The sequence below is a fragment of the Lepidochelys olivacea genome (assembly GCF_965140295.1).
Source record: "Lepidochelys olivacea isolate rLepOli2 genome assembly, chromosome: 22".
NCBI lineage: Eukaryota > Metazoa > Chordata > Testudines > Cheloniidae > Lepidochelys > Lepidochelys olivacea.
The window spans coordinates 16,600,926-16,621,859 of record NC_140432.1 but is presented as its reverse complement, the minus strand read 5'-3'; the positions used below and the strand labels follow the sequence as shown (position 1 = coordinate 16,621,859).

General features: G+C 47.7%; 1 protein-coding gene across 3 annotated transcripts in view; it reads right to left on the bottom strand.

Moving 5' to 3' along the window:
• The window catches only part of DIXDC1 (DIX domain containing 1), a 71,749-nt gene extending 51,132 nt beyond the window's left edge, over positions 1-20,617 (bottom strand). For 2 of the 3 annotated variants that reach the window (XR_014709248.1, XM_084611749.1), the window contains exon 1: positions 9,412-9,646. Coding sequence is in view for 2 of the 3 variants with exons in the window: in XM_084611749.1 (XP_084467875.1) it covers positions 9,412-9,471 (60 nt within the window). In the remaining variant the exon portion in view is untranslated. Of the gene's footprint in view, positions 1-9,411; positions 9,647-15,544; positions 15,667-16,934; positions 17,111-20,544 lie in introns of those variants that run through there. The other variant, XM_084611750.1, reaches the window with a different exon arrangement.
• Between the last annotated feature and the right edge of the window lie 317 nt (positions 20,618-20,934).

Sequence of the window (20,934 nt, the reverse complement as noted above, 5' to 3'; positions counted from 1 at the left end):
CCCTCCTTTATACCATGCAGCCCTGCTGAAATTATTGGGGGGTATGTGGCCATGACCAACAGAAGAATTTGGCCCAAAGACTTTAGACTGGATGTGCCCAAAGCTGTAGAAAGCCATTGACCAGGTCTCTCAAATTGCTGAAGGGATATTCCAGTCAGTTCTGTGTGGTCAGGATGTGTGTAATTGATGAAGCAGAGTTCTAAACTCAGCTGTCTAAACTCACCTTTCTAAATATAGATCTCACATAGTAACATCTCTAACCTTCCATTTAAAACTCCTAGTTTGGCAGAACAGTATGTCTGGCTCCAAGTACAGAGAAGCTGGAATCTTTACTTCTGAAATCACTTGCTCGAGTCCTGGCAGTAATGGCTGGGTGGGAATGACAGCCACCATCGGAATCCCAGCTAGGCTGCCATTTGCTCCAGGGAGGGAACTAAGTTACTGGCCTGTGAAGATTGTTTGGTCTACGAGGGAGCAGCTTGTTGGCAGAGTTTCAAATGCCAACTCAAGCTCCAAGAGGTATGTGAAGGATGAGGTGATGGGCTAAAAATGCATTTCGCGCATTAGCCAAAAGAAGACAAGGGCAAGAATTTCCAGAGCTCCCAACCACCTAACATGGCATTTGTCTATAACAATTTCTCTAAGAAATTTTCCCATTTTCTCCTTTGTTTCAGCCACAACCAAGGTCCCTCTTAATAATGGGAATCTTGGGTTTCAAAAGGGGTATCCCCATATTTCCCGCAAGAAAACCAAACTCCAGCCAATAGAAGGGGTAGGGCCAATGTGATAACAAAGGAGTTGTTGCCCATTCCAGGTCTAACCCCCGTGTGGCAGCATATAATACCCAAAGGCACTGACTAATAATCCTCTTCATTCAGCCTCCAGAGCTCTGAGAATTAACCATTTGGAGTCTCTCATGTTTTGATCAGAAAATCATGCCTGAAATGTAATTTTAACACCTTCTGTCACTCAAGAGCTCTTAAGTCCACATGGACTTATTAGTGATGCTGCAAACTCCACACTCTCTCTTCTTTCCATGCAGACTCAGGTCTTAGCAGTGCTGGGTACAGCTCAGGGAGCCAGCGAGCCTGAGACTGTTAGCAAATTTTCAAATATGTTATTTTCAGAAATACCATTTCTAGAGCCAAAGAAGAGTAATTGGGAATTACAGACCCTATTTTTGTTATGGTAAAGTCAGGCCCAGATTAATCAATGAGCACTCGGCGCACTTGCACAGAGCCCCTATCTCAGGGGGCCCCCTAACCACCCAGAAACAAAAACAAAACTGAGTGGCGCAGCAACTCACACAGATTTGGCCCAGCTGCTCTTCCATCTTGATGGGGCTATATGAATGCAGGTCGTGCAATGGGAGTGAGCAGAGCTGGGTGGCTGGGATCAGGAGGAGCCACCCTAAACCAGCACAGAAGCAGAGCGCTGAGCCAGGGGGATGCTGGTGAGTGCCCAGGAAGATCCCAGGGGCAGTGGGTAAGGAGCTGGAAGTGAGTTGCTGGTGGGCTATGTGGGTGAGGGTGGAGAGTAGAAGGGCTGTGGGTAAATGGGGATTGTTGGGGGTGGTGGGGTTGGGGTCCAGGATGCTGAGGGCTGCGGAAAGTGGGGCTGCAGTGAGTGGGATGTATGCCAGGGCTACTAGAATACCAGGATAAGTGGGGGCTTGTAGAGGGTTGTTGGGATATATCTGGGGGGGCATTCAGGGATCTCTGTGTGGGGGGTTGGAGGGACAGGGCATTTGAGGGTCTGTGTATGGGGTGGTGAAAGAGTGGCATTCTGAGATGGGCTATGTAAGGGTGGGGTGCTTTAAGAATGGAGGGGAAGCCCCTAATTTCCATAGTGCACAGGGTGCCAAAATTCTTTAATTTGGACCTGAGTACAGTGTGAAACCACATACATTGTGGGCCCAATTCTTGGCACAGCTGCTCTAGAACCATAAAGGGCTGTATAGCAGTGAAACTGACCTCCAGGGAATACCCCCCCCCCATGTGTATGTGGCCCCACTTGGCTCAGAGCTGGTAGAATAGCTCTACACCAACCTTCCCCTAACAAGCCTCGGGGTAGGGGCCTGCCAGAGAAAGGAGGTGCGGGGTGACTGAAATGCAGTACCCTCTGGAGCTGTGGTGGCTCAGTGTAAGTTAGAGTCCTGAGCCTGCTGTAACTTACACAACAGCTAGGCAGGCTGCACCACAACCTATTACATGCCCACACACACACCTTGTACATTTAGGCCAGGAGATGAGAAAGAGAGAATCAGGAGCGGTGTGATGAGGCCAAAAAACCGGAGAACAAATCCATTTCAGACCCTCTCTTCAGTTTCCTGCACTCTGGGCTGTTGCTGCTATAAGGATCACGACACCTCGAGCTGAGAGTACATAGAGCTAGTGCTTAGCAACAGGTTCTGTACGTTTAAAAATAGCTGGAACATTTCCCTTATATTTTAGTCTGTTTCCAAGCAGCGATGAAGTGGCTCGCAGCCAGGAGAGGGGGCTGTCAAATTCACAATTTAACCACTTTGGCACCACTGTGCATCAAATGAAATTGGGCCTTGCCCAAGCCCCAGCTACCTACCTCAGTTCTGATTCTTTAGGAGACCGGAAGCTAATGCTTAAAACTGTCATTAGATGTGCTGCTGGATGTGCCATCTTTCCCCTGAGATATAAAACTCAGCTCTTGAACACTTGTCATCATTTATTACAACCCATTTTTTGGCAAGAATTGGGTTTTAATGACAGTGTCCTGAACAATTTCTACCTCAAATATTCATATTCTGCCTCCCTTTATCTCCCCCCACCCAGTTTTAATTCTTCACTTCCTCTCCTAAACTCTTGCACAGCCATGTTCTAAATAGCCATCTTGTTCTACCCCAGAGATGATTACATTTCAGTGCTGGGTGAAATGATTCTTGCATGTGCATATGTATATAGATATTTTATACAATCAGCAATGCACTTTGGGGTCCATTTGGAAAAGGTGCTATAGGTAAAAGACTTGTATTTCTATTTATTATTTGTAAAGGGACGGCTCAGTGCACAAGAAACAAACTCTGCTTACAGTTCTGCTGGCTGGGAACAAGCTGCTTTATTCAACTACATAACAGACTGGGGGGAAACAGGCACTAACTAGGAAGTAAGGGAGGAGTGGAGCATGGCTGCCATCCATAATACTCACTGTAACCCATTAACTCCTTGACCACTTTTACTACAGTTTTTTTTATCACACATGACACAGAAGCCAACACCACCACTCACACTCTACTGACCACAACTTCATTTCAGTTAGTTTGCTGCAATGTAATAACAACTCCCCTTAAGTATCCTCCAATGAAACCAAGCCGAGGTGAGGAGACCGCAGAGAAGAATGATCTGTAACAGACATCTGAGTATCAACCATTTTTATCACTATAGACTAACAGGGTATTTAAACTTTTGCAGGACACAAGTGGGAGAAATGTCCCTGTGAATTCCTTTGTTTCCCCCAATGTAAGCAACCTCTACCTTCCTTTGGCTCTGCCCAAATGGTTGCCTCCCCAACATCTGGTAAAAGACCGCACCAAGACATATGGTAGCTGTGATACCAGAAATCTCACTCCATTCCTGCCTGCAGTGGGGTGTTTTTGTAAGTGGCACCTGATCTTGCTTTCCCCAACTGGGAACTTTGCTGGTCACTTCCATAACACGATGGGCAGACCCTGTGATTGTGCTATTTTCCTACGCATGTACCTTTAGCCCCTCAGACTGTTTCTAAAGGCCCTGGAAGTGTTGACCAAATCCCCTATCCCTAGACAGGCAGCTCTGTGCACTGATGCTATGCCTGAAATGTACAGTGAGTATCCATCTGGTTAAATACATCTTGGCACTTCTGCAGGATATAATTACCTCTGAAGTTTAACAAGAAGGAAAGTCACTAAAAGGCAAGATGCCAGAGTGTTTTCGTTTTAAATTGACTGCTGAACTCCCCACACAACACGCCATTCCCTTCCCAAGCTGTTGCCTCAAGAATAGTTTCTGGCACCTTGCAGAGGGTGTTTTAGTGCCACAGCCTCCTCTCCAGGCTGGTTTTTCAAAGCCTTTTTTCTTTAAATAAACATAAGGTTTCCATTCAAGCCCACATGTAACAGGCTTTGCCCTTAACAGTCAGAGATCACCAAATGGTTGCTGCTAGTATCTTGGAGTAGAGGCTTCTTTCACCCAGAATCTCAAATGGTTCCACTGCACCAATTCAAACAAATCAAAGACCTAGTTTAAAGTTTGTCAGATCAAATCTGGACGAAACATTATTCAAAACTTCAAGGAAGAAAAGGAACATTGTCCCTTTATATTCAGGGTTAGACAGCAGCCAGCTCTGCATACAATGTAAGAGAAAGGGAGTCAGGAGTCTGGTGTCCTTGGGAAAGGCTGGGAACAATGTGGCTGAAGAGCGCTGTGGATGATGCTATGTCAAGACAAAAATGGGTACCCTCCAAGGAGCAGGAAGTAGCCAGGGAGGCAGCATGATCTGATGTACAGGGCACTGGACTGGGAATCAGAAGACCTAGATTTTATTCCTAGCCAGTGACTCACTGTAAACTTTGGCAAGTGACGTCTCCTCTTTCTGCCTCAGTTTCCATTTGTAAAGTGGGGATAACAATTTTTACCTTTCTCCGTAAAGCACTTTAAGGTCTATGGAAATAACAATAACGACTTAACTGTTAATATTTTTATTAATATATCCTGTAAAAGGATGGCAAAGCTGCTGCGGAGGAATCGATGCATAATCTAGCCCAAGGTCATTTAGTGAGTCTGTCAGAGCTGGGAATAGAACCCTAGCTGCTTGACTCCCAATCCTGTACCTTAACCACAAGGCATCTTTCCTCTGTTAATAGCCCTGCTGCTGGCCAGGCACAGGGGCTTCTCTGTCAAAGTGATCAGAAACCCTACTTGGCCAAGCACTGAGGGATCACAGTATCTTGGTAGGAAGAAAAGAATCTCTCAGTGTAAATCAACATCTGGTAAACCCCAGCTGTGTTTTCCAATGCTTGTACAGCAGAATTACCAAGCAGCAGCTGCCTGGCATTTCATAGACCAGATGGGCAACCTGGCAGGGCCATGTGGCATTAGCAGTTCTTTCATCTCCCTGCCTTTCTTGATCTGAATAAGCTTTAAGCATCTTGAACCTGATTCTCCACTTACTTACAACAGTGTAAAACAGGAATTACAAAGTCAATGGAGTTACACTAGAGTAAAACTGGTGTGAGACCAGAATCAAGCCCACTATGTGGAAAATATCAAAGCCTCTAAGGAGTCACATATAGCCTAGTCATTGGAATCCAGCCTCAGTTGAGCCACCGCATATCAAGAGTCACGGCCCCATAGCAAGTATACAGGGATAGGAGTGACCCTAATGATCTGAGCTACTACAGGCAGGGAGACAGAAAAAAGTGAAAGACAGCTCTCCATGGTGAATCCTATTAGCCAAAAACAGTGTTCATTACAAAGGGATACCTACGGCAGATTTTTTCTGCTAAGATCTCTACAGTTGCGAGAGAGATATCTATCATGGACCAAGAGGAACAGAAGAGCTGAGAGAACCACATTGGAGAAAAGAAAAGGAGGACTTGTGGCACCTTAGAGACTAACCAATTTATTAGAGCATAAGCTTTCGTGAGCTACAGCTCACTTCCTCAGATGCATCTGAGGAAGTGAGCTGTAGCTCACGAAAGCTTATGCTCTAATAAATTGGTTAGTCTCTAAGGTGCCACAAGTCCTCCTTTTCTTTTTGCGAATACAGACTAACACGGCTGCTACTCTGAAACCACATTGGAGAGAGACTCTTCAATGCCAGAGAATTACTCTAACTTAAAAAAAAAAAAGGCTCTTTCCCTGGCACTTGGATCTCACGGAGATGGGTACTGTTTAAGAACCTACATATAAAAATGGATATAACAAATCCTGTTAATGCAATAAGACAGACTGTACATGCATAAAAGTCAGGCACTTCCCATCACAGCAACCACTCAGCTAAAGCCCTGCAGCGCAGGAACTATTATTATTTCCCACAACTAAGTGGCAATTCTGAGACTCTTTGCCGCTGTCAGGCAGTGGCACACTGATTCAGAAAAGATTCACACAGGGGTCCTGGAAGAGTCCTCAGTGTTTCATCCCCCAAGGAGGAGTCAGCCCTATGCAAAGACCATGCATGTTCTTCAAACACAAGCCTGGAAGGAGCAAACAGCCACTTTAGGCAACACATTGCTCATAAACAGCCACCTACTGAGTCTGTCAAAGGAAATGATCCTCCTACTTCCAAAGGAAAGTATGAACAGGGGAATAATTGTTGAACTTCAGCAGCATTAACTGCTTGGAGCTCTCAGGGCCTTTTCTGCCATGTTTACTGAAGCTCTGAATTCCCCATCAGTCTGAAACATCCGACAGAAGTCTGTGCTCATGTCCTAAATAAGTTGCATTTCTTCAGTGAAAGAGGTGCTGAGTTGAGACCACATGGACTGCATCATAACAAAGTAGATCCTGTCCTCTAGGGTATAATCTTAATGTTATAATCTGCCACTTACAGCCACCGTGCATTCCCGTGCTGCCGTCCAGCTGTGGGTCTGAATTATTTAAAGGCTTCAAAGCGGCAAAAGCTGCCTTTACAAACAGCAGGGAAGCACCTTCACAGCAGAATATTCCATTAATGAAAAAGGAACAGGAGTTGTATGATGCCCATGGGAGAGCTTTCTGCATTTGAACATTAAACAAAACTCACTCTGCTTTAGATGTGTCCTGATGACATACTTGCAGCCTCTTTTGGCCTAGGGACTTTAAATGGGAAGGGAAACAGCCCAGAATTGCAGTTTGAAGGCCCCCTCAGCAATCAGGGATTATGTTAGTCACTGAGAAAGCACCTTCTGACAGGTGAAACAGAACAGGCACCAGCTGCAGAAGGGGCAATAATGGCACATTTCAATCCCTTCTCCTGGGTTAATGAGCCTGGTCCTTAGCCAGCAGGATGGATAGGGAGGGAAGGAAACAAAGGGAACCTACCCAACTCAGTTTACAGGCTACATGCAAATTCCCATGTGCAAATTGACTCCTGCTTAAGCCGGAACCACACCTGCTCTGGAAGACTGCCTGTACACTGGGTGCATCGGAGCCCTGTGTGTGCATCTATATGCATACTAGTGAGTGGTATGCATGTGAGTTGTGTGTTTGTGCATAGTGTATGGCATGTTCATCTTCCATGCACAGGTTTGGAAATGGAGCCCACATTCTGCAAGGTACATAATTCCAGTAACAGCCACCAGCTCACGGGAGAGATGTGCTACCAGAGGCACAACAAGAGTTAAGTTGGTATGGTGGCTCCTTCAGTACCGCGCTTAGCCCATTGTGTGAAATCAGGTCTAAGACTTTTTAGCTTGGACCTGGTTTTATACTCTACCCCAATGCTGAGAAGTTTATCCCTCTCAGCGCTCCTGACATCAGCATGCTGGGTTGGCGTCCATCACCTTGACCTTTGCCTACACATAAGGGCTGCACAGACATTGGGGGACACTGTGTCAAAGCTGTGGGAGGTCTATAAACAACCCTTTTAAGTTATAAGAAAGTATAATAGAGGGAGTGTGTCTAGTGGGTCAGAGCGGAGGATAAGGAATAGGGACTTTTAGTTCCACTCCCAGATATATAACTGACATGCTGTAAAATGGGGATAATGATACTGTCCCACTTTACTAACTTGCTTTTAGTTTAACTTGCAGTGCATGGGCTAGCCTAGTACACTCAGCTGCCATGAAGGGGATTTAAGGGGGAATCCCAGTCTTGTTTCTCTGCCCCATGGCTAGACCAAAGTGGGAATATTGGAGTTTCTACTATTAAACTGGGAGAGGAAAAGGTTTTTGTTTTTTTCCCATGGCTACCAGGACAGCCCCTGGATGATACCAGACAATTTGGGTGGGAGGTTGCAAACAGACTGATTTCTGCTCCCACGTGGAGAACACTTGCTTCATGGCCACCATCTTGGCTGACACCAGGAACTGAACAGGGCTGAAAGCAGGAGTCTCTACAGCTTAAGCTAAAGAACCCAACTCTCTAGCTCAGAGCTATAACAGACTGACATCCTTTGTAATGGGCACAGAAGAGATAACACACACTGACCAGTGGATTGTACTAAAACTGCATGTGTTTGATATAGGGTTGGGGTTTTTGGTACAGGTCAGGCAGGAGGGCCTGGTACAGGGATGCTGTATTGAGAAGGGGGAAGAGTATTTATACTGTTAAGCAGGAGGGATTTCAAAATGCAGTAGAGTATTAAAAGAGATAAATGTGGCCTGCCATGAAGCTGAAGTCTCAGGCCCTTCTTGTCCCCCCCATTTTCTGTCTGGGCCTACTAAGCCCAGAAGGGACCTGTGTTTGTGGTGAGAATGGTAACAAAGAAAAGTCATGTGATGATGGGCCTTGGAGTGGATGAAGAAGCACTAAATACAAACAGAACAAGCCACACTACCTAGGAAGTAGTAAAATGTAACAAGATCATCACTTCCATGTGAGAAAGGAAACAGAAGGAAATCCTTAATTCCAGCACAACCCCCCTGTTCTCCTTCCTTCTCATCTTACAGACAGAAAATCCCTCCCTACTGTGGTCTATATGGTGCAGCATACTTTGCCCAAAGAACCAGCCCAGCAGTGGCATTTTTTAGTGGGGCAACACAGAGGCAAATGGCAATTAGACAATGTTCATTTAAACTAACTTTCTGTGCATCCTACAAAAGGCGGGGTATAAAACTATCCACTTCCTGATGTAGTCTCAGGAGTTGTATCTCAGTAACTTCTTGGCAGGTCTTACCCAGTGATTCAAAACTCACCTGGCTCCCTGCAATCAAAACAAGGAACTTAGACACACTTTAAAAATGATAGTTTCCTCCTGTCCAAGCTGAGTTTCAATCCCTGGCTATTTAACCTACAAAACGTGATGAAAAACGAACCACACAGACTACAACATGCCACCCACTCTCAATGACTCTGCATGCCCTTAAAACAGATGTACAGCCTTTCCAACAGCAATTCAAATACAGAGACCTACAGAGCACAAGAGGAGCAGCCAGTTTTAAAGGGTAACTGTTCCCTCCTGACCTCGCTGCACTTTATATTACGTTTTGATCCCAGAGTAAATGCTTCTGCAGCATTTTGCGCTGAAACTACCAGCAGTTAATTACCCACAGACTCTTCAAAACTACTGCAGATCTGCAGAATGCCAGCTGGGCTGCCCAGTATGCATCTCTTTCTCCCTTTCCAAGACAATTTCTCTCTCCCTGTTTCTTATTTAGTTCTGCGAAGCATTGGGAGGGACACAGCTTTATGAGAGATGCTATATAACAGAAAGCTGCACTGCCCTGTAAGGGTCTTTATGAGACCTGGGACATGCATTTACCTCTGAGAAGCCCTCTTGCAGAATATCCAGTAAATTCCCCCTGGCCAAACAGGCAAGCATTCTTCACGAGCCCGCCAAAGGGCCACGTTCTCAAAGCACACAGAGCAGATCCTCCAGCTCAGGGTGCGACCTCCTCCTCCTCCTCCTCCTTTCAAAGACAAAGAGTTGGAGCTCATCGGGGACCTTATTCATAGTCTCATATGTGCAGCCCGTTACTGCAAACAGGATACTTGAGCCAAAGTCAAGGCTCGTACTGAGCATGCTCATGAGGGAGCCACTGAGGGAGTAGCAGGCGAGATGTCACACGGTTCCTATAGAAACGACTCAGCTCACAGGATGGAGGCCCAGGAACCAGGGGGTGAACATCTGAAACCTATTTCCAGCCAGCCGCCCTGGGCCCTGCGTCTCACATGGCGCCTGCTGGTACAAGAGACTTTCAAACCTACCAAACACAGCTCGCCCTGTGCTGTTTGGGGGTGGAGAGAGCATGCAGGGTAGAGGTTAGCAGACAGCAGATTCCTGGCTTACTTAAGAAAGAAAAGTTAGACGAAAGGCTGGAACCGCTGCTAGCTGTAACTTTCATTGTTGCTGTGAAGCCATGGAGAAAAAGCAGAGCGCTCAGCAAACCCAGCTCCAGTACAGGGACAGGAAGCTGCAACCAGGCCCTTAGATAATTAGTTATATTTATACAGCACCAAAGCAGAGCTCTGTGTGCTGTGAGATAAAGTAAAGAGGTAAAAGGGACGCAACTTCCAAAAAACAATTTAACACAAAGAAACTCTTCAGAGAAAAATTACAGCGTAACTCTAGCCAATCCATCAGACTTCAACCCATCACCATTGTCAAGGGGCACATATCAAAAAGGATGTAGCCTCCTGAATGAGTGCCACCTAGATGGATCTCTAGCTAGGTCCATAAAACAATGGGTTGCTCCTGCAAAGTCTGGCCTTTCTACTTTCACCCATTGCCTGACAAGCATTACAGGGTTGGTGGGTGATTAATGAGCCACTTATCAAACTACAGCCCACCCCCTTGTCAAATGCCCAGAAAAAAAATGAAGAGTCTTACAGTGTGGTCAGAAGATTAGCAGATCCAGGCTCTTTCTGCAAAGATATGCAGCAATCCCAGAACTGCCCAGTGAAACTCAAGCTGCTCCTTAGGATTTCATCATATGGTTTTGGCCATGCATTTGGGAGCAAGACAATAAATGTAATACACACTACTGTTTCCTGCCCAAATATAAAAAAGCAGAAGGCTTTGGAGTGGTTATCAATGCACAGATATATTATGCTTTGCTAGTGATCTCTCTAATACAGCTGGGTGGAACAAAATCATGGGACCAAAGAGTATGCATTATTGCCTGCAAAAATTCAGAAACTCAGGCTACAGGTCATCCACCAACATTGCCAACCCCAAGCTTTCAAAAATGAGTTGGGCCCCAAAAATCATGAGAGTGGCTTAACAATCATATGATTTAAAAAAATAATACATTTTAGGTTATTTTTATTTGCCTTCTGGTTATCAATGTGTTCAAGCTTTTCTCCAACCACAATGGCTCAAAATTTACATTTTTTTAAACTATTTAATAAAAGCTGAGGTTCTTGTGTAATCATATGATTGCAAGGGCTGGGGCTTAAAGATAAATGACAACTATTGTATGACCCACAATAAAATCATGAGGGCTGGGAACATTACTTATGTGCACTCAAACACGTCCCTCATGCATCCTTGGTCCTTCCTGCTTTTGGAACACAAAATGGCCAACAGAGTGAATGCAGTTAAGATTCAATCACTATTTTTAATAAATAACATAGATTGGGCCTTTAGGTTTTCAAGCAAGAGCTAGATAAAAGGTCCTCCTGGGATAGAAACATGATCTCAGCTGAGAAATAATGTCCTCAGCTTTTGCAAAAGACATTATAATCAAACTCTCAGCTATTAATCTCAAAATTAGGCCCTATTTATGATATACTTTTTAATGCAAAAAGTGCTATATAGTAAATACATATTTGTAGCAGATATCTGAGCATTAACAAGTGAGAATATTATGGTCATCTCTCTGCATCAATTGAGTTTAAGACAAAAAACGAGACAGAAATGTAGTTAAGCAAAATCAAATGCATGCAAGTGCAAAGCACTCATCTGCACATAAAGGTGACAGATGTCTCAAGTGGTCTTTGATTTTTTTACAGTTTGGTTTATGAGTTTTATAGCAGATTAAATATGATCTGCTCATAATTCCTACAGTCCAGAGATATTTTTCAGCTACAGGAAAGGCAGGCAGCCCCCAGCTCCAGATTTTTTTTTTAAAATGATGAAACAGAGAGAGATGATCTTCTTGAACAGCTTGGAAATGTGGGGCACCCAACAGTATTTAATCTGTAAAATATATTGTTCAAATAATGCCAAACCAAATTCACTGAGAAGAATTTTCCATTTGTCATAGTCCCAAGGACAACTTAGTGTGTAGCTTTCTGTATTAATATTAGGTAATGATGAAGCACCTTTATTAGCGCTTTCACCCCAGAGTCCAGAGACTGGAAAACATTTGGGAAACAAATTGAGATGCTGCCAGCTGCTTTGAGGAGTTAACTCTGCTGTTAAATTATTACAGACAGTTTGTAACCTTTCATTCAGCTACAGAAGCCATAAATGAGATCATGGCAGAGACTATTCTGGCTTGTCTGGGATGCAGATTCACTTTCTCCTGAAGTAGGTGTGACTATAAAAAAATCTAGAGTATAAACAACAATCCCAGGTCTCAGTGTGGGCTCTATATGGCACCAGCACCTTGAAAAATATAACAACCGGGGCCTGAAATAAGGGGTAGGCACTGGCCTGGCCCTAATACATACAGCATACTGTGCATGGTACACCTTCCAGGGCACCCTGGAGTGTGTACCAACACTGACAGGGCACATCATGCCATGCATGGAACACATTGCACAGCACACTGCAACACACAAAGTTCACTCCAATTGGAGACAGATGACACGGTTAACAGATTGGGTGTTTCACACAGTTGATAGCCTCATGGATTGAGCAGTTGTTTTCACACACTGACCAACAGAAGAGTCCCTGTACTTCCTTTGGAAAGCCTTGTGGCAGATTTCAGAGTAACAGCCGTGTTAGTCTGTATTCGCAAAAAGAAAAGGAGTACTTGTGGCACCTTAGAGACTTGTGGCAGAATCACTGAATGGGAGGGACAGGCCTTGCTGTTCATGGGGTGGCTATGTCTTGCAGGCAAAGCAGAGTCCAGTGCAGTCTGGGGAAATGGCATTTTGTTACTAAACCAAATAGCTATTAAGCCTGACAAGCATCTCTCCACTCCACCCCCCCCCAGGAATGTGTAAGCCAAATTGGGCATTTTCCTGGCATGATCCAAGGAACCTGAAGCCAGAGGTGTTGCCCATAAAACTGAAGAGGTCCCTTTTAGTCCTCTCATTATGTGGCCATCCCTGAACAAGACAGAGGATTCTGTTCAGATGCACTTTGAGAGAACTGTGGAGAGACTGGGCTGGCCCTGAGCTTACTCAGTACGCTTCCAGATATTACAGACCATCTGGGCGATGAGCTCTCATCTGTCTACCCTGTTGAATCAACCTGTAAAACAGTATATTGGCTTGAAAAGATCATAAAGATTATAGACCTTCTGCCTGGTACCAGATGTGCAGGGAGGAGGGAGTGTCTAGAAGAGGAATAAAACAGCCCCCTCCAGTCTAGAAAACTGATAGACCAAAGTGCAGGATGTTCTTTTATGGTTGTCGGGAATCAGAGATGAAGCCATCTGTGGTTTCCATTCTGTAAACTGGTTTTACTGTCAATCACTTGCTTCTTCACTGGGACTCTGACCCCGAAACTACAGAATTGTGACAATCTGAATGCCAGAAAGAAAAAATCAACCAAATGATGATGGCTGAACTGAGAGGCAATGGAGGATACTTGGCCCTTTATCTGTTTACAATCATAATTTAAACAGGGGAGATATAAGTGCATATTAAAAATACTGTATCTGTGATGGTATCTCCCTGATCCTACACTTTGTGGGTCACTGTCCTTTCAGACTGTAAACCTCTTGGGGGTAAGAACTGCATCTTCATATAGGTTTGTACTGCACCTAGCACAATGGTCTAGATGCAGTACAAACCTATAAAAACAATCTGTAACGCACCTAGCCCCCTTTTTTGTCCTATGACTGCAAGAGTGTTAACAGACCACTTCATCTTCAATGGTCCCGTAGAATACGTACCAACTACTTATGCTAAACAATCTTGTATTTAGCTGTGAGACTCTGAGTACCTTTCCCAGACCTGAAGAAGAGATCTGTGTAGCATGAAAGCTTGTCTCTTTCACTAACAGAAGTTGGTCCAATAAAAGATATTACCTCACCCACCCTGTCTCTCCAATGACCTTCAGAGCAGACATGTAGGATGTTAGAGATTTGTTGGTTACAGTGACCTCTGCTGGCCAGTTCCAATATAACCCTTAAAAAGAAAAGGAGTACTTGTGGCACGTGGAGTTTCCACGGCATGCATCCGATGAAGTGAGCTGTAGCTCACGAAAGCTCATGCTCAAATAAATTGGTTAGTCTCTAAGGTGCCACAAGTACTCCTTTTCTTTTTGCGAATACAGACTAACACGGCTGTTACTCTGAAATATAACCCTTGTGCTTCCATACCCGTTGTCACAAGCATGAAAAGTACAATTGTTAAATCCCATGGTCTTGCTTCTGGATTTCCTCTATTTGAGATGTGATTACTCTAATTTAACAATTAAAATGTAATAATAATAATTACAAACACTTTGTCCTTCCATTGCCCTGTCTGTCCAAAGATTTCAAAGAGAGACAAGGTAGGTGAGGTAATATCCTTTATTGGACCAACCACTGATGATGAAAGCAACAAGTTTCAAACTGGACAGAGCTCTTCTTCAGCTCCATGTAACTCAAAAGTTTGTCTCTTTCACCAACAGAAGTTGGTCCAGTAAAAGATATTACCTCACCCACTTGGTCTCTCTGATATCCTGGGAACATACGGCTACAACTATACTGCAAACAAAGATTTCAAAGCACTGAACAAACATTAATTAATTATTCCTCGTGTCTACCCTTGGGAGGTAGAGAAGTATCACTGGAAGGACCAAGGAGCACCAGTGAGACAATACTTGGCTCCATCTCAGATCCCTGGCCCTCCCTGCCCAATATGCCATCTCTAGCAATGGCCATCCCTGATGTTTCAGAAGAAGGAAATAAAAAAAACCACAGGCTACACTGAAGAAAAAATCCTTTCCAGACCCCTGCAGGTGTCTAGCTGAAGCCCTGAAGCATGAGCTTTTAGGAACATAAGACATAAACCGGGAATGAGCCCTAGGGCTACTGAGCCCCACCCCGTACCATCATAAGCAACCCCATCAGACAATCATACTCTTAAATTTGTCCAGCTCTCTCTTAGAACTAATTTAGTTGCTTGCCCACACAACTCCTATTGGGAGGCCGTTCAGAACTTCACCCCACTGAGGGTTAGAAACCTTCCAATTTCCTGAATTTGTTCATGGCCAATTTATAGCCATTTGTTTGTTTGCCAACATTGTCCTTTAGCATAAATAGCTCCTCACCCTCCCCTGGTATTTACCCCCATAATGCATTTATAGAGAGTAATTATATCCCCACTCAGCCTTATTTTGCTAAGCTAAACAAGCCAAGTTCTTTCAGTTTCCTGTCGTAAGAGAGGCCATCCATTCTCTTGATCACAGAAGTAGCCCTTCTCTTCACCTGCTCCAATTTAAATTCATCTTTCTGTACTATGGGTGACCAGAATTGTATACAATGAGTCAGTGGCAGAAACAGAAAGAGAACCCAAACCTTCTGACTTCTAGTGCCCTTGCTCTCACTGCTAGATCACACTCCCTCCATATTTAATAAAATTAAACAAAACAAAGTCAGAGGTATTCTTGAAACTGTCATAAAAGGAGAAATGAAGGCAAGTGAATCTGATGCTGAAAGTATCTGAGGCTATCATAGCCCCTACCATATTACATACAGCCCTGTAGTGCCCCATCATTACATTCATTAGCTGCCCTGGCATCCAACAGAGAGGTTTTCTCCTGGGCAAAATAAAGAGTATTGGAAATTTACCGAAGGCTCAGCATGCTGAGTTGCACTGCTAGGCACCACGTCCATAGGAGTTCCCATGTCAGCCTCCACGAAGCTAGATCAAAACACGTTGGAATGGACCAGAAGATTCTCCCCTTGGAAACCTGAGGTGAAGAAGGAAATGCGTTGAACACATGGAAAACAAACTTTTTAGGAAAAAAAATTCTACCTCTAATACTTTCAGGGGAAAGCAACCCACTCCTCCCATCCCCTGCAGCAAACACCTGCGAGGGGCTAGGGACTCAGGTAATGGAAAACTAACAAACTGTCTGCCTCACAGGCAAAACCAAAGCATTTATGAATATGTATCCTGCAAGTGGTGGGTCCTTCCAGAATTGTCTAGAATAATTAAAGCACCCATGCACTGTGACTGCTATAAGGCCTTTAATTATACTCTGAAGCCTCAGTACTTCCAAATATACAGGTTTCAACACTTCAGCTTCAGTACTTAGTACTTCTAGTGTCAGTGATTTACAGAAATAAACAGTGAGTTAACAGCAAGTTTTTGTGGGACCAGAGTGAAGGAAATTTCCCTCATAGGTGAGGGTGCTGCTTGAGCTTGGAACATATTGGGTTTGTATTCTGTCCACCATTTGTAAAGTATATATAGTGAATTGAATGCTTCCGAAACATGTGTAACATAGAGACTACTGGTCACACTGGCTCATACTATATAGATTTCACAAAGGATCGTTTAGCCTTCATGTGCATGCAGGAAATGCCATCCAACTTCAGTAGGAGCTATATATGCCAAGCAGAAGGAAGTCTGACTGTGGGAGCCAAAGCAGTACCACTCCCTATAGTCTATTCTCCACGGCATTGTCTGATCTAGTTATAAATGACCCAAGCAATGGGTCACTTCTTTTAGGAAACTATTCCACTGCCTGTTAAGGAATGTTTCCTGATATTCAGCTTACATTTTCATTTGTTTAGGCAGGTATGTCTACACTACGAGGACTATACCGGCACAATTATGGCACTGTAGCTACGCCAAGATAACTCTGTAGCGTAGATGTGACCCACACCATTGGAAGGGTTTTTTCCATCACTGTAGGAACACCATCTCCCCAAGCGATAGTAGCTAGGCCACATTCTTCTGTCAACTTAGCTGAGTCTACAGGGGGGTGAGGCTGGCATAGCTACGGCACTCAGGGGTATGGATTTTTCACACCCCATGAGTGACATAGCTATATCAACTTAAATTTTAAGTGCAGAGCAGCCCATAGTTTCCTTCCTTTAATTATGATACCCTCTTTACTTCTTAAAACACAGTTCAAAATACACATTGTCCGGGGCTTTTGGGTCAAGGAAACCTACCAATCCCACCCATCACCAGCACCCATCACCACAGAGCATCTATGTGCTGACATACCTATGGTACTTTTTAAAACCTCCTGCTTTCCTTCCCTTTGGTTTCTCCCAGGCCTCCAGGGGAATAACATTCCAAACGCACTTGCCACTGTGGCGCGTGATTCATGACAGCAAATTCGATGGCAATAACATCACGATGAATATGAGTTGCCTCCTTTGAGGCAGACAGGGCTGAGACTGAAAGTCCAAGGACAGAAAAGGAGGTCGGTGAGAGGTTGGAGGTCATAGAATCATAGAATATCAGGGTTGGAAGGGACCCCTGAAGGTCATCTAGTCCAACCCCCTGCTCGAAGCAGGACCAATTCCCAGTTAAATCATCCCAGCCAGGGCTTTGTCAAGCCTGACCTTAAAAACCTCTAAGGAAGGAGATTCTACCACCTCCCTAGGTAATGCATTCCAGTGTTTCACCACCCTCTTAGTGAAAAAGTTTTTCCTAATATCCAATCTAAACCTCCCCCACTGCAACTTGAGACCATTACTCCTCGTTCTGTCATCTGCTACCATTGAGAACAGTCTAGAGCCATCCTCTTTGGAACCCCCTTTCAGGTAGTTGAAAGCAGCTATCAAATCCCCCTCATTCTTCTCTTCTGCAGGCTAAACAATCCCAGCTCCCTCAGCCCCTCCTCATAAGTCATGTGTTCTAGACCCCTAATCATTTTTGTTGCCCTTCGCTGGACTCTCTCCAGGTATGAGGAGAAGCTGCAAAGGTTCAGGCTTAGCCTGCATAGCAGAAAGGAGGAGAGGTGGGGAACACCCCATCCATAATTAGACCACAATGAAGGTACAGGTGGCCTCACTGGGGAAGTATTATTCAGAGCTATGGAGGAGAATGTCCCTGAGGGTTGCAGATATTGTTGTCCCTGGGGTATCATCTCCCCAGTGATCTGGGGCACAGGGAAATGTCCTTGGACACATGGTGAGGGGATGGGGATGACACTGGGTGTGTGGTGGGGGATAAGTATCACTGGGTGTGAAAGGTAGAGGGGTGTCACTGAGTGTGTCATATGGATGTGTGGTGGAGGATGGGATGGTGTCACTGGCAGTATGCATGCTGGAAGGTGTTCCTGGATATAGGGTCAGCTGTCACTGGGTGTGCGTGTGGAGTGTGTGGTAAGGAGTGACACTGGGTGAGTGATGGGACACTAGGCGTATCCCACTGTAGGTGGTGGTATGGGGATGTCACTGGGTGTGCAAGGGGGCGTGTGTGTTTGTGTATGTGGTAGAGTGGTGTACCAATTTGTAGTGGGAGGAGAGGGGTGTTCCTGGTTGTGTGATAGGGGTGTCACTGTCTATTGGGAGAATGGGAGTGTAACTATGTAGGGTCACTGGGGAGTTGGGGTGTCACTGGGTGTATCAGGAGGAATGGGGATGGGAGATCACTGGGTGTATGGCAGGAAATGGAAGTGTCACTGCGTGTGTATGGGGAAGATGGAGATGGGAGGACACTAGGTGTACAGTGGGTAGTTGGGGTGTCACTGGGTGTGTATTGGACAGTGCAAAAGAGTTGGGATGGTCACTATATACTTAGTGTGTGGTGCAGAGGTCACTGGGTGCGTAGCAGGAGGGGCAGGGGATGGGGAGATCACTGGGAGTATGGTGGAGGGCTGGGGAGGTTACTTGGGTGTATGGGGGATTGGGGTGTCATTGGTTATGTCCGGTACAAGGTTGGGAGTCACCGGGGGGGAGCTGGAGAGTGGGGGCTGTGGGGTCAAAGGGTCTAGTGGGATCACTGGTGGTAAACTGGGGGTATAGTGGGTGGGGGCTGGAGTGAGTGGGGATGAGATCGCAGGAAGTCTCTGGAGGGTCCCTGGGGGTATAGTGGGTGGGGGGCTAGGGTGAGTGGGGATGAGCTCACAGGAAGTTGCTGGGGGGTCACTGGGGGTACAGGGGGGTGGGCTCACAGGAAGTCGCTGGGGGGTCACTGGGAGTGTATGTGGTGGCTGGGGGCTATTGGGGGGTCACTGGGGTACGGGGGGGTGGGCTCACAGGAAGTCGCTGGGGGGTCCCTGGGGGTGTATGTGGGGGCTGAGGGCTATTGGGGGTCACTGGGGGTACAGTGGGTGGGGTGAGGGGGGTGGGCTCACAGGAAGTCGCTGGGAGGTCACTGGTGGTGTATGTGGGGGCTGGGGGCTATTGGGGGGGTCACTGGGGGTACAGTGGGTGGGGTGAGTGGGGATGAGCTCACAGGAAGTCGCTGGGGGGTCACTGGGGGTGTATGTGGGGGCTGGGGGCTATTGGGGGTCACTGGGGGTACAGTGGGGGGGCTCACAGGAAGTCACTGGGGGGGGTCACTGGGGGTGTATGTGGGGGCTGGGGGCTATTGGGGGTCACAGGAGGTACAGTGGGTGGGGGGTGGGCTCACAGGAAGTCGCTGGGGGGGTCACTGGGGGTGTATGTGGGAGCTGGGGGCTATTGGGGGTCACTGGGGGTACAGTGGGTGGGGGGTGGGCTCACAGGAAGTCGCTGGGGGGGTCACTGGGGGTGTATGTGGGGGCTGGGGGCTATTGGGGGTCACTGGGGTACAGTGGGTGGGGGGTGGGCTCACAGGAAGTCGCTGGGGGGGTCACTGGGGGTGTATGTGGGGGCTGGGGGCTATTGGGGGTCACTGGGGGTACAGTGGGTGGGGGGTGGGCTCACAGGAAGTCGCTGGGGGGGTCACTGGGGGTGTATGTGGGGGCTGGGGGCTATTGGGGGTCACTGGGGGTACAGTGGGTGGGGGGTGGGCTCACAGGAAGTCGCTGGGGGGGTCATTGGGGGTGTATGTGGGGGCTGGGGGCTATTGGGGGTCACTGGGGGTACGGGGGGTGGGGGGTGGGCTCACAGGAAGTCGCTGGGGGGGTCACTGGGGGTGTATGTGGGGGCTGGGGGCTATTGGGGGTCACTGGGGGTACAGTGGGTGGGGGGTGGGCTCACAGGAAGTCGCTGGGGGGGTCACTGGGGGTGTATGTGGGAGCTGGGGGCTATTGGGGGTCACTGGGGTACAGTGGGTGGGGGGTGGGCTCACAGGAAGTCGCTGGGGGGGTCATTGGGGGTGTATGTGGGGGCTGGGGGCTATTGGGGGTCACTGGGGGTACGGGGGGTGGGGGGTGGGCTCACAGGAAGTCGCTGGGGGGGTCACTGGGGGTGTATGTGGGGGCTGGGGGTATTGGGGGTCACTGGGGGTACAGTGGGTGGGGGGTGGGCTCACAGGAAGTCGCTGGGGGGGTCATTGGGGGTGTATGTGGGGGCTGGGGGCTATTGGGGGTCACTGGGGGTACGGGGGTGGGGGGTGGGCTCACAGGAAGTCGCTGGGGGGGTCACTGGGGGTGTATGTGGGGGCTGGGGGCTATTGGGGGTCACTGGGGGTACGGGGGGTGGGGGGTGGGCTCACAGGAAGTCGCTGGGGGGGTCACTGGGGGTGTATGTGGGGGCTGGGGGCTATTGGGGGTCACTGGGGGTACGGGGGTGGGCTCACAGGAAGTCGCTGGGGGGGTCACTGGGGGGTCGCGGGGGGGTAACTGGGGTGCGGGGTCACTGGGGTCTCTGCCCTTTGGGGCCGCCGCAGCCGGTCGCCGGCCGGGCCCCGCGGGCTCCTGTTTCGCCCCCCGCCCCCGGCCGAGCCCGGCCCGTACCTGCAGCCCGGGCCCGGCCCAGGCCCCGCAGCTCCCGGCGCCGGCAGCGCGTCCCCGCTGCCATGGAGACCGGGGGGCGGTGCCGGGAGGCCGCCGCCGGGGCCGCCCCGCCCCCGAGCCCTCGCCGGCTCCCCCCGCCCGGGCTGAGAGCCGGGCGCGACCTCCCCCTGGCGGTGCTGAGCGGGAGCGCAGGGCAGGGCCCCCAGCTCTGGCGGGCGGGATCCCTTGGGGGGCAGGGTCCTGGGGTGGGCAAGGTTTCCTAGGGGAGAGGATGGAGGGCAGGGGGGATCCAGGTTCCCCCGAAGGAGAGGCTGGGGGGACTGAATACCGGGGGGCCACTGCTCTGGGCACCTGCCGCAGCCCCGCTGGGGCTTATCTGGGGAGGATACA